Source organism: Canis lupus, chromosome 21 (assembly GCF_011100685.1).
Source record: "Canis lupus familiaris isolate Mischka breed German Shepherd chromosome 21, alternate assembly UU_Cfam_GSD_1.0, whole genome shotgun sequence".
Lineage (NCBI taxonomy): Eukaryota > Metazoa > Chordata > Mammalia > Carnivora > Canidae > Canis > Canis lupus.
This window is the reverse complement of record NC_049242.1, coordinates 13244939-13257738: the sequence shown is the minus strand read 5'-3', so window position 1 is coordinate 13257738 and position 12800 is coordinate 13244939. Positions and strand designations below refer to the sequence as shown.

The 12800-nt window shown below is 38.5% G+C and overlaps 1 protein-coding gene across 4 annotated transcripts in view; it reads left to right on the top strand.

The window, feature by feature from the left end:
• Positions 1-12800, top strand: part of CCDC81 (coiled-coil domain containing 81) — a 41319-nt gene that overhangs the window by 13372 nt on the left and 15147 nt on the right. For all 4 annotated transcript variants that reach the window (XM_038568371.1, XM_038568370.1, XM_038568368.1 and 1 more), the window contains 6 exons: positions 2025-2104; positions 4281-4402; positions 6955-7075; positions 9713-9806; positions 10232-10378; positions 11103-11207. In XM_038568371.1, coding sequence (XP_038424299.1) covers positions 2025-2104; positions 4281-4402; positions 6955-7075; positions 9713-9806; positions 10232-10378; positions 11103-11207 — 669 coding nt within the window. The remainder of the gene's footprint in view (positions 1-2024; positions 2105-4280; positions 4403-6954; positions 7076-9712; positions 9807-10231; positions 10379-11102; positions 11208-12800) is intronic.

Genomic DNA, 12800 nt, shown 5'->3' with positions numbered 1-12800 from the left:
GGTGGGCAAAGGGAGAAGGACCTGGAGATCATGACCTGAGCTGAAGGCAGATGCTCAACCCACTGAGCCACCCAGGCACCCTGGTTGTAGTATTTAATGTAATAATTTAATGTAGTATTTAAAGCCTACAATAAATCGAGTCATGGAAATGTGTCTTTAGCTTTTAATTTGCCATATTGTGGAACAGATTTCATAACTGACCCCATCATTGTTAACTATTCAGTAGTTGGTAAGGTGGACATAGCAGAGTTTAAGGAGGTGGTGAAACAATCAACAGAACTAACTGGATGCTTTGTGTGCCCTACGTACATTCCTGGCAACGACAAAGTTGATATAAGCTAATTAGATTATCATAGAATGTTGTATAATCCAAGTCCCATAGAGCAAAAGCCAAAGCCTGAGTTTTAACCAAAAGTGTATAAATATGGTCGAATTCTACCCTCAAATTTCTCCTTTCAGGGAGCTCTGGGATGGGGACTTAAGAGTTGCGCATACTGAGGCTTTGGTGTTTTTCCCATGATCTAGCTTCATGCAGAGCTTTAAGGAGAGGAACCAACCCTGTGTGTGTGTGTGTGTGTGTGTGTGTGTGTGAAGTAGACACACACAAGGGTAGAACCCTCTCTTTTTTTCCATTAAAAACACATTGGAAGCAAAGCCAAAGCACTGGCGCATCTCTAATCTTCAGGGATTCTATGAAACTTCGTAGCTTTAATAATGTGTTTAGAAGAGAGGACAGCATTTTAATTGGCCTGCCGTACTCTAAGACATAACTTTTTAGGACAGTTTTCCAGAAGTCGTCCTGAGAGAGATTCTATGAAGAAAAGATCTGGAGGCCAAAGCAGATGGCAAACTGCTACATGTATCGCCCTCGTGAACAGAGGAACAAAGCACATAGGCATATTAAAGGGTCTGAGAAGTCGGGCTGGAAAGAAGCCACTTTAACTGAATCATGAATCATGGAACTTTAGTTTAATCCTATATTGATAACATCTATAAAACACATTTTGGAAAATTGCTGTAAAGTGGTGAGAGTGATTGTTTTCCCCTCAGATGTCCCATAACTTAAACTTCAGGGCTGTCTTGCAGAATGGTTCTCTTGGGAAGCTGTGGGTTTATTTCACTGATGCTGCTTTTCCTGGAAACATATTTAAAATCTCTTTTTAGAAATTCCCTTTAAGGGGATTCCTGGGTGGCTCGGCGTTTCGGTGCCTGCCTTTGGCCCAGGACGCGATCCTGGAGTCCTGGGATCGAGTCCTGAGTCGGGCTCCCGGCATGGAGCCTGCTTCTCCCTCTGCCTGTGTCTCTGCCTCTCTCTCTCTTTCTCTCTATCATGACTAAATAAATAAAATCTTTAAAAAAAAAGAAATTCCCTTTAATATCTTTTGTAAACCATATCGTTAATGCCAAAATAATTTTGTATATTCTCCTACACTAGGATAATGTCATAATGTGATTAGTGTATAATGTAATAATAATTATAATAGCTATTTGTTGAGTGCTTATTATGTGCGAGCCACTTACATATAGTACCTCATAAAAATCCTATGAATTAGATCTTATTGTTATCCCCATTTACCCAGGGTCTAAGGCTACATAACTGTTAACAGTATGGGGATGTGAACATGAATCCACCCGACTTCAAGTCCTGCTCTTAACCACCCAATTTCGGAATTATTTGGGTCAAGAGTGAAATTAGCCTCATTTTCCTGATAGTTTCTATAAGTTGGCTCTCCTCTTAAAGATGTATAAAGGAAGCCATAAACTCCGAATGCAATTTCCACAGAGGAGATGGTTTGAGAAAAGGCAGCATCGGTGGAATTGGTATGGGACTACCCAGGGTGATAAATGAGATAATTCCCCATTGGATTTTAAGCTCTAGACTTTAAGCACTCAAAAAAACCCAAACAACAATAGAGTTCCATGGTAACCTTGCATTTGAGATAGCCTGAAGTGTGATTTGTCTGTGGCCTGGATCATCACCCCAGGTGTAACCCTTGTAACCCTTCTCTGTCTCTGCCCTCCAGAGGCCTGATACTGTGGACTCCGTGTTGTCTAGCAGAGAGATCTTAGGGAAGCGACCCAACAGTGTGCTTGCATTTCCAAGGTCAGTGCTTTGCTCCACAGAATCCTTGTTTATTTATTAATGTGATTGGGCCATGTTTCTCACCTTTTCTAGCTCATGCTCCTTTTAATGCTCTCTCTCTCTCTCTCTCATGCTCCAGCAAAGAAGGATTTAATGCATACTTTCCGTAGCTAAGTTAGAAAACAATGGGCAGTTAGACTATTTCTTTTTTATCTCATTTTTTCTCCTGATGATTTAACAATTCTATACATCACTTGGTGTTCATCATGATAAATGTACTCTTAATCCCCTTTATCTATTTCACCATCTTCCCATTCACCTCCCCTCTGGAAACCACCAGTTTATTCTCCATATTTAAGAGTCTGCTTTTTTGCTTGTCTCTTACTTTATTTGCTTGTTTGTGGAACTCATAAGTTCCACATATGAGTGAAGTGATATGGTATTTGTCTTTCTCTCTCTGACTTATTTTATTTAGCATTGTACTTTCTAGGTCCATCTACACTATTCATTTTTAAAAATACTCTTAGTTCCATGGAAATTCTGATACTTTAGTCCCTGCAATATTAGTACAATTCTCTTCACCTGCTAAACTTCCTTTTACCTTCCGTCACTTCCTCTGACCTAGCTTCCTCTTTCTGCAGTCTAGCCTATCTCCTGTCTATACTGATTTTTACCACTCAAATGGTTTGAGAGACAGATAGAATAAAGGAGTGCGGTGGGTGTTACTAGTGGCTGCTGCTGACAATGATTATTATAATGATAATGATAATAATAGTTGTCATCTATGAACACTTACCACTGTAGATGTCAGATACTGTTAAGCACTTTCTCAATATTATTGTACTTAATCTTCAGTACAACTGTTTGAGATATGTATTATAATTTTATCCATTTTATAAAGGTACAAAATTAATTGTAATTTTAATTATTTTTTTCTTTTAACAAGTGAAACAACATGGTACAATATTAAGAACACTAGAATGGGAGTCAGAAGACTTGGGTTTTATTACTAGTTTTATTTCCAGTAAGTGGCCATTCCTCACTTATCGTATGCCCTTAATTATATTCTTAATCTTAATTGCTGTGCCATTAATTACTATGCATTTCAAGTAGAGGAAGTTTGGGGAATAGCAACCAGCTTCCCAGAGGATTATTTTCTCATGGTTTTTGAGTGTGTGACATCCTCCTGTGTTTGTTAGTTGATGTAAGGACTGTATGACATATACCTTAGCAAAATCAGTTTGAGGGCCAGAATATGCATTAGAGATTAGTTAGTCCAGCCTCTTCATCTTGTAGATGAAATGGCCAAATAACCGGCTGGCTAAACCAGAAATAAAACAATGGCTCCTCACTGCTCCGCTGTTCTTTCCATTGCACCATGTTGCTTAACTCATTAAAAATAAGTCAATGGATTCAAATAAGTTTATTTTGATCGTATTTTGGAAGACAAATTTGGCTGCCCCCTTGGACATATTTTGGCTTAAGCATTCCAGGAAGGAAAAAATTGCAATGAATCAAGAAAAGAGATTGGTAGACTCTCCTATTGATTAGAGAGCATAGACATGGCTAGGAGGATTCAATGGTCAAAACAGCTGTAAATGTTTAATTTATGTCAAGTTTGACCATTGAATTTACTGAAAATATCACCTCTCCCCTATTCTCCTCTCCTCTGCTTGCAACTCTAACCCAACACTCCATACTTGAGACCACAGAAAATCTACAACTACATACACCAACTGAACAACTCCATTCCTGCATTGTGCCTTTATAAGTTCCTCACTTTTGCCTGTGGGAAAGAATGGAAATGTGGGGAGGAGAAAGAGGCAGGAGAGGAATGGTTATTTCTTGGCATACTCTGCTTAGTAGGCTATGGAACTTTGCCTTTAAGTCATCCAACAGCCACTTTTCACTGCATCGCCCCTATGGCATGTGGTTATAGAACTAGAAAAGACAAAGCTTAGATCCCATGAATAATCTATGTAACAGCTGCTTTTGAGCCCCACTTACTGAGGAGGAAGGTCTTGGTCAGCTCCTAGACAACCTCAAAGAGAGCCTCAGCAAGTCAAAGCACTTGCCACCTTGAAGGAAATCAGCTTGCTTCAGAATCAGAGAGCTAGCTGGGTTGCCTCTCAGGATTGAAAGTTCACACAGTCACCTATTCAGGTCCAGTGCAGTAAATATCATGGCTTATTTCTAGGATTGATCTCAAGGAGGTGGAGAATAAACCACATATGGAGACCATTGTAGAAGAAGGTAGAAAGAATAGACAAAGGAAGTACAAATTAAAAGACCAGCCAGACAAAGAAGAAGGCATCAGAGGTAAAGCAATTATTCTGAGTATGATCTGTCATGCTTTACTGCTTATGAGTCCAGCCATATTGCTTAATGACTTCTATGCCCAAAATAAATAAAATTAGATTCATGAATAATCACTGTATTTTTCTTTCTAACAAATATCTTCATGTTGGCAAATCAAACTTAAAAACAAATGAAAAGAAAACAAATGGAAAAGAAAACAAAAAACAAATATCCTCTATTCTTGGAATCTTATATCTCATCCTGACCACTTTCTGACTGTCAAGCTTTTAGACTACGATCTCTTTGCTGGTTCCCCACTACTCAAAGAGGTCAGAATTCAGATGCCTACATGGTCCAGGCAAGTAATGTAACTGCATGAAGAGGGCTTGGTGTAACATGATAAGGTGACATATTAGCATAAATGACAATTTTTTATGGAAAATGGAGAACAGTACTTTTACATCTTTGATATTTGGCATAATAGAAGATAGCTGGACTTTTATATCTGTGTCTTCACTTACTCTGTTATGACATATTGTCTTGGTCAAAGCATATGAAGAAAATCCTAGGACCTCAAAGACGTTTTGAAAGGGTCCTAGGGATTCTTAGGGGTTGCCATACTACCCCACTGAAGACTTCCTCTAGGAGGTTGTTGCTTTGTGAGCAACATACTAATTGCCATTGAAGCAAAAAATGCTGATTGGGCCAAACAAAGCATATCAGTGAGTAAACATTGGTTTGTGGATATTGGTTTTGCAACATGTGGCCTATAGGATTACATGTAAACTTTTAGCTTAATATTCACATATTTTGTGTCGTTAGCCTCATCTGTCTTTGTTCCCTATAGACTCCTTCTCTGAGCAAAATTGTCTGTTCATATTCTTCTTACATGTCTTGCCCTTCCCTACCTTCGTGCTTTCGTTCACTCTTTTTCTCCTGCCTATAATGTCCTTCCTTTTCTTATAGTCTATCCCAATTCTACTCTCCTCTCAGCATCCTTTTTACATCTCATTCCTCCATGAATACTTCCTTCATCACTGACTCTGAAGTATCTCCTCTCTTCTCTGACCACGGCAGACCCTTAAAGATGGCACCATCATTTGGGATTTATTTTTTTCTTTTTTAAAAAAAGATTTTACTTATTGGACAGAGAGAGTGTGCAAGTATGCGCATGAGCACACAGGTAGGTGGAGCGGCAGGCAGAAGGAAGGGAAGAAGCAGGCTCCTTGCTGAGCAGGGATCACGACCTGCCCGGGGATCATGACCTGAGCTGAAGGTGGATGCTTCACTGACAAAGCCACATAGGTGCCCTATCATTTGGGATTTAGACATTTTATATCATTGTCCTGAGTTGCTATTTATGCAATATATGTAAAGCACTTAGCATTATTGGTATATAATAAGACCTTCACAAATGAGAGCTTTCAGGTTTTTTGTTTATATCTTATTTTTCTCTCCAGCCATAGATCTTCCACAATTTAATGATGGGGTTATATCTAGATTAACCCATTATAATTCAAAACTCTTATATTGATACACCTAACCTCCTGAACATGATAGCTAGCCTATCTTAAATGTGCCATCTAGCCTACATTAGCCTATAATTGGGAAAAATCATCCAACACAAAGCCTATTTTGTAAAGTATTGAATATCTTGTGTAATTTATTGACCACCAAAAGTGAAAGACAGGTTGAATGAGTATAGAATGGCTATAGGTGCATTGCTTGTTTACTCTTGTGATAGTGTAGCTGACTGGCAGCTGGAGCTTGCTGTGCTGCCCAGCATCCTAAGAGAGTATTGCACCACATATTGCTAGTCTGGGAAAAGATCACAATTCAAAATTCAAAGTACAGTTTCTATTGAATACATATCACTTTTGCACCAACATAAAGTCAAAAAATCATAAGTCAAACCATTTTAAGGGAACCCTTTATATAGCTATTGAAAGATCTTTTTTTAAAAAAATTTATTATTTATTTATTCATAAGAGACACAGAGAGAGGCAGAGATAGGCAGAGGGAGAAGTAGGCTCCCTCTGGGGAGCCCAAGGCAGGACTCAATCCCAGATCCCAGGATCATGCCCTGAACTGAAGGCAGATGCTCAACTGGTGAGCCACTCAGGCGTTGCGATTGAAAGCTCTTTAAGGGCAAAGACTTGCCTCTTTGCATTTTCTAGAGTGACCAGCCAGTGCTTTGCACATAATGAGTATACAAAAATATTTGTTTTAACCACAGGAGGGAAAGGGACAATAATTTAAGATAAGAAATGTATCTTATGGGATGCCTGGATGGCTCAGCAGTTGAGCATCTGCCTTTGGCTCAGGGCATGATCCTGGAGTCCCAGGATCGAGTCCTGCATCGGGCTCCCTGCATGGAGCCTGCTTTTCCCTCTGCCTGTGTCTCTGCCCCTCTCTCTCTGTGTCTCTCATGAATAAATAAATAAAATCTTAAAAAAAAGAAATGTATCTTATATAAAAAATTTTCCAGGTAAAATAATGAGTTTAAAAAATCAGTTAAGTATAAAACCATCCATTTAAAGTTGAGAGGAAACTTGGTTTCATTCATTCTACAGAGATCTTATCCAAGAGACTTCAAGATAAACAAGCTATCTCCCCTCCCAAAACGACAAGCGTCAATTTGCTGAACAAGTTAGAGCAGAATAGGGATGGTGGGAAGATTATGAACCCTGAAAGGTAATACATTGGTATTTTATCTGTTGTATGTTACTAAATGTATTTTTGAGTTAAATCTTGATGCAGGGAATTTAAATGAGTGTTCATTCATTCCTTCCTTCATGCAGTGTTCTTGAGTACATTCTACCTGTTAGATGATTAGGATAATAGATTCAGTTAGGGGTCATAATCTAGTGGGAAAGCTAGAGACAGACAGACATAGAGTGATAAATCATGATTCAGTAGGATAAACAGAGGTGGAAACAAAGTAGCACAGAGGAGAGAGCATCTAAATCTCTTGTGGATTTGCAAAACTTCTCTTGTTGTTTTCGGAGTGTTTGGGCACAATATGGCACAGTTTCATATTTAGATCAAATTGGAAAGCTGTTTTGCTAAACATGGTTGGCACTCAATAAGCATTCTTCAGATGAATGAATGTGTTACAATTCGTCACGCTCATGTCTTCTAACAATATTATGTTAAAAGATTTCTATTTTCCTTTTTTCTCTTTGAGTAGGACGCTTTTTAAGACTTCAAATCAGTCAGTTATATTCAGGTATTTATTGAGCATCTACTATGTACCTTGCACTGCGCTGTCAACTTTGAATTTATTAATGTGTTGTAATGTATCAGCTATCATATGTGTGATTTATGTACTTTCTGGGATACTAAGACCATGTTCAAAACCCTAGGCACACTTGTTTTGAATAATCTCACTGTTATGAAAGAGAATTGAGAATTAAATGTTTTGTACTGTGGAATTTAGTTCAATGCAACAGACACTGAGCACTACCGTGTGCCAGGTGTTTTAGACACAGAGCTATATGACATAAAAGACATATAAACCCACTTTCATGAAAGAGTCTTTTAGGGAGTCTGATGTAAAAGAAGTAATATATATGACAAAGACAACAAAACAATGTACAGAAGCTGCAAAGAGGAGAGAATAATTAATTGTTAGGCATTATTAGTGAAGGCTTCCTATTGATGTTGATGAAATCATGGTTTTTGTGCTGATTATTAAATTAATACATGTTTATCACAGAAATTTTGAAAAAATGAGAAAAGCAGGAGATAGAAAAAAATCACTCATAACCTCATAAATAGAGGAAACTTTCTGTTAACATTATGGTGTATATTCCTCATTTTAATGTACATACAATATATACATGTTTTTATACTTGAAACATGAAAGTATAAAACACATACACACATTTTAAGTACAAGTAAGATCATATCATAAGAAGCTTTCTTATACTCACAATAAATGATAAACATTTCCCCATGGCTTTAAAGATCCCAGGACATGAACAAATAATTGCACATCCTTTCATTGATTAAACCTTTTGTTTAACCAATCTCTTTTTGTTTTTTGTTGTTGTTGTTGTTGTTGTTGATGATGATGTTTCAAAGATTTTATTTATTTATTCATGAGAGACACAGAGAGAGAGTGAGAGAGGCAGAGACACAGGCAGAGGGAGAAGCAGGTTCCATGCTGGGAGCTTGACATGGGACTCGATCCTGGGACTCCAGGATCATACCCCGGGCCGAAGGCAGGCGCTAAACCCTCTGAGCCACTCAGGGATCCCCCCAATCTCCTTTTAGATATTTTTATTAAGAGGATTTTTAGTTTTAAAATATTATAAACAATACTGTGATAATATAACTACACATAAGTGCACACATCGGAGTATCTATAGTATAAAAACTTAAAATTTTTGAGATAAAAGATGAGCTTTTTTTTCATGCCTTTGGCACATGTTACCAATTATTCTCAGGAAGGTTGTATCAAATTATCTTCCCAGTAGTGAGAATATGAGGGATTGCTAACTTCTCCATAGTTTTGTTAATACTAGACATTTACCCTCCAATGGATTCCCATTCTTGCCCAGGGTAAAAGCCAGAGTCCTTGCCATGGCCTGCAAGATCCTGATTTCTGATCTCTCTCCTACTTTTTGTTCATGATCTCATTTCCCTCTGGCCACGATGAGCACAGACACACTCCCACATCAGGGACTTTGCACGTATATACTCCATTCACTCTGCCTGGAGTGCTTTTTCCATCAAATATCTGATTATTATTATTCTCTCATTTCCTTCAGGTATCTACTCAAATGTTACCTTCTTGGTGCAACTTTCCTGGGCATTCTATTTATGGTTTAAAACTCCATCCCTCCAGCACTGCAGGGCATTTATTACCATCATTACTCATACTATTGAATTCATTCATTTAATCTTATCAGCTGGCTGTCAGTTGCCATCAGAATGTTAATTCCATTAGAAATAGGATTCCTTTTTCTTTCTTTTTTTTGTATGTTTTGTTCTTCATTGCATCTCCCATGCCTAAAACAGTATATACAGTAAGCACAATATATTTCATAGAATAAATAAATTTTATCCCCATTTCACAGAATTGGTAACTGAGACTGCAGGATGACCCAGCTTGCTTAATGGCAGTCAGCTTGTAAGCAAAAAAGCTGGGATTCATACCCAAGTTTGTTTGATACAAAGCATGGGTTCTTAACCTCTCTATGTATAGATCCTCTGAAAAACCACACTAAGATATTTTTCTTCCTCTTATATTTATACGCCTCTAAAATTATCATTGCTCATGTCAGGCTGTTTTAAATGTTAATTAATGTTGCAGTGTTTTTATAGCTTATCATCTCCAGGTTGTTTGAAAAATGACAGTGAAATGAAGTCTAAACTTTCTCCAGCCCCCGTTTGCCAGGATCATAACAAGGCAGGACAGGTACAGTGGCTTCAAACAAACAAAATCCAATCAGAATCTTCCTTTGACTTCTGTTTCTCAATAAGAGTTATGGGGATTGCTCTTTTTTCAATGTATGGATATGGCTCAAGTACTCAGGACTCCAAATTGGATGATAATAAGTCTATCTACTAGTTAAAATCTGCTACAGTTAACAGAAGTGGGGTTGGGATATCTTTCTTATTTTCAGTTGCTATAAATACCTCTGAACAAATGAGAGCTCAGTAAATCCTCTTGAATATTTGTGGGACCCAATCTGCAAATCTCATTTTGCTAATTGTCATCAATACATCCTTTTCTAAAGTATGTTGCTTGACATACTTAGCCTTTGGAGTGCTTGTGAAGAGATTGTGAAGGTAAAGAAGTAAAAGGCAAAAAGTAATTTGTCTTTAAACTTGGTATTGTAGGAAATGTGTTATGTGTGTTTGCAACGTGCACAGCGCAATTCCCCATTGTACTATAGTGAGGAGAGGAAGAGGAGAGAGATAGAAGATGAGAGGCTCATTCAGCAGTATCAAATGCTGAAGGATCAAGAGGCTCTCCTAAAACACCAGGTAGTTCAATACCTCTTTTAAAGAGTGCTTAATATGGGACAGTAGCACATGAATATAAAGTTCCATTTAAAATCTTCCATCAGGGCACCTGGGTGGCTCGGTTGGTTGAATGTCTGAATTTTGATCTCAGCTTCAGTCTTGATCTCAGGGTTGTGAGTTCAAGCCCTACACTGGCTCCAAGCTGGGTGTGGACCCTATGTAGAAAAAATATATATAAATATATATATAATATACATATATATTTGCACCTGTCATTGATTACTCCCTTACCCCAATCCCCAAGGATTGAGTTTGAAAGGTAGAATTCCTGAATTTATATGGTTTTATTTGTGATTTCTAATAAAATGTAATTGAGTCTTTTTCCCTTCAAATTCATGGCCTATCTATCTAAGCAAGTGAAGAAAGAGTGGCATGTTCACATTTGCACTACTCAGAGTTCTGTGGTCTCCCATAATTGATCCTACTGCTCTTTCTTGCATTTGTTATATCAGGTAGCCACTTGTGAAAGCTTCCATTCCCTCTTACAATCCCCGTAGAGGTGCTGCCTAAAGCTCCAAAACAGGATATTAAAAAACCTTCCCTAACTCGCTTTTATAAATCCATGAAGACATCAGAAAGTACCATTACCTCCAAAAGGCACGTTTCTGCCTTGGTTGGATTATTATAATGTAATAGAATTAAAATTTTAAAGGCTCAATGTCAATATGTGATTTTTTTTTCAAAGATGAGAAGTTTGGCTAGTAGAGAACAGAATAAAAAAAATGCTGCCTACAATCTCGGAGTTGCTGAAGCTATGAGAATCTACAAGAATGAGAAACCTGCATTTTATGTGAGACTTCCCAAAATTTCTGTTGCCAATACCTGTCCCATCTGTATTTGGATCTATCCTCTGTACTGTAGGCTGTGCCATTGTTTAAGTGGCAGAGTGAAAGGTGGGTTGTGTAAGGTCAAATCCTCGTTCTGGGTCAGGAGTTGTCCAGCATCTGTGTCCACACTCTTCATATTCACAACACAGTTCCTATTAGATACTATGGCACTTGTTAATGATAGTAATTCTCAGACAGGCCCTGGGTTGGGCGGTGGAGGGCAGTATACTAAGGTAATGCCCCAGGAGCCACAGATCTAGAGAGCCAGCTTTATTTGGGAGCTTGCTGGCAATGTAGAATCTAGGGCCCCATCCTTCTGGAATGGGAATCTACATTTAAATAAGATCCTCAGGTGATTTGTAGGTATGTTAAAATTTGAATAGTCCAGCTGCTTTGAACCACTTGCTTCACCACCGAGTTCATGTTTTCAATCACTGCGTGCCTACCTTTATTTTGCCTGAATCTTTCTCCTTTCATGCCCACTCTCTGGGTGGTCTGGCACTAGGGACATAAATGTAATAAAATACATTTTCTTTATCACCAAACATTTATTGAACTCCTCTGTGCTGGCCACCGTGCTCATGGTTAGGAGTACAAAGATGTGTAAGACAAGGTCCCTCTTGAAAGAGGTCTCAGACTACTGAAGGAGACAGGTTTAAAGTGCCAAGAGTGTGATATAATGAATGCTATGATCAGTCTTTGAACAGGGCACTGTGTGAGCAAAGAGTTAATTAATCCAGACCAGAGATCTGGGGAGACTTCCTTGTATATAGGAGTTAGGTAAAGGAGGGAATGGAGGAAGAAACTTACAGGCAAGGGCACCAGGGAGGGAGGGTGGAAGAGACACAATACTTTTGAGATTTAGGCCTGATTCTTTTCTCTTCTTACATATAAGTTCCAGACTATGCTTATTACCACCTACTTTGTATATCCTCTTTGATATATCTGCAAACATCTTGAAAGGACCAGAACAGAACTTTTCCTCTTCCTCCTCACCTGTTCTTCTCTTAGCCTCCCCATTTCAGTAAGTGGCATCACCAGGCATACAGTTGCATGAACCTCATACCAAGGAGCAATCCCAGATTGCTCCTCCTCTGTCTCTTCCATCCAAGCATCCTCAAGCACAGTTTCCTTTACCACCAACATATATCCAATCTCTTCACATCCCTTCATCTTCAGTGTTAGCACACTAGCGCAAGCCACATAACAAGGTTCAGCTTCTGAGATACTTCCCTAATTAGGTTTGCTGCTTGCCTTCTTGCCCTTTACAATCTATTTATTCTCTATACTGCGGTCAAGCACTCTTTTAAAGCTTAACCAAAGCATACCATTCTCCTGTTTATAACCTCTAATGGTGTCCCACTGAGTTAAAATAAAATCTAAACTCCTTACCTTGACCTATAAGATCTGTATGGCCCTACCTTCCTCTTTGGGGTCACCTATTTCTTTCCCCTTGCTTACTGTGCCTCAGCCATGTAGAACTTCTTTCTGTTCATTAAACATGCCTAACTTGTTTTCATCTAATGCCTTTGTACTTGCTGTTCCTTGTGTATGGG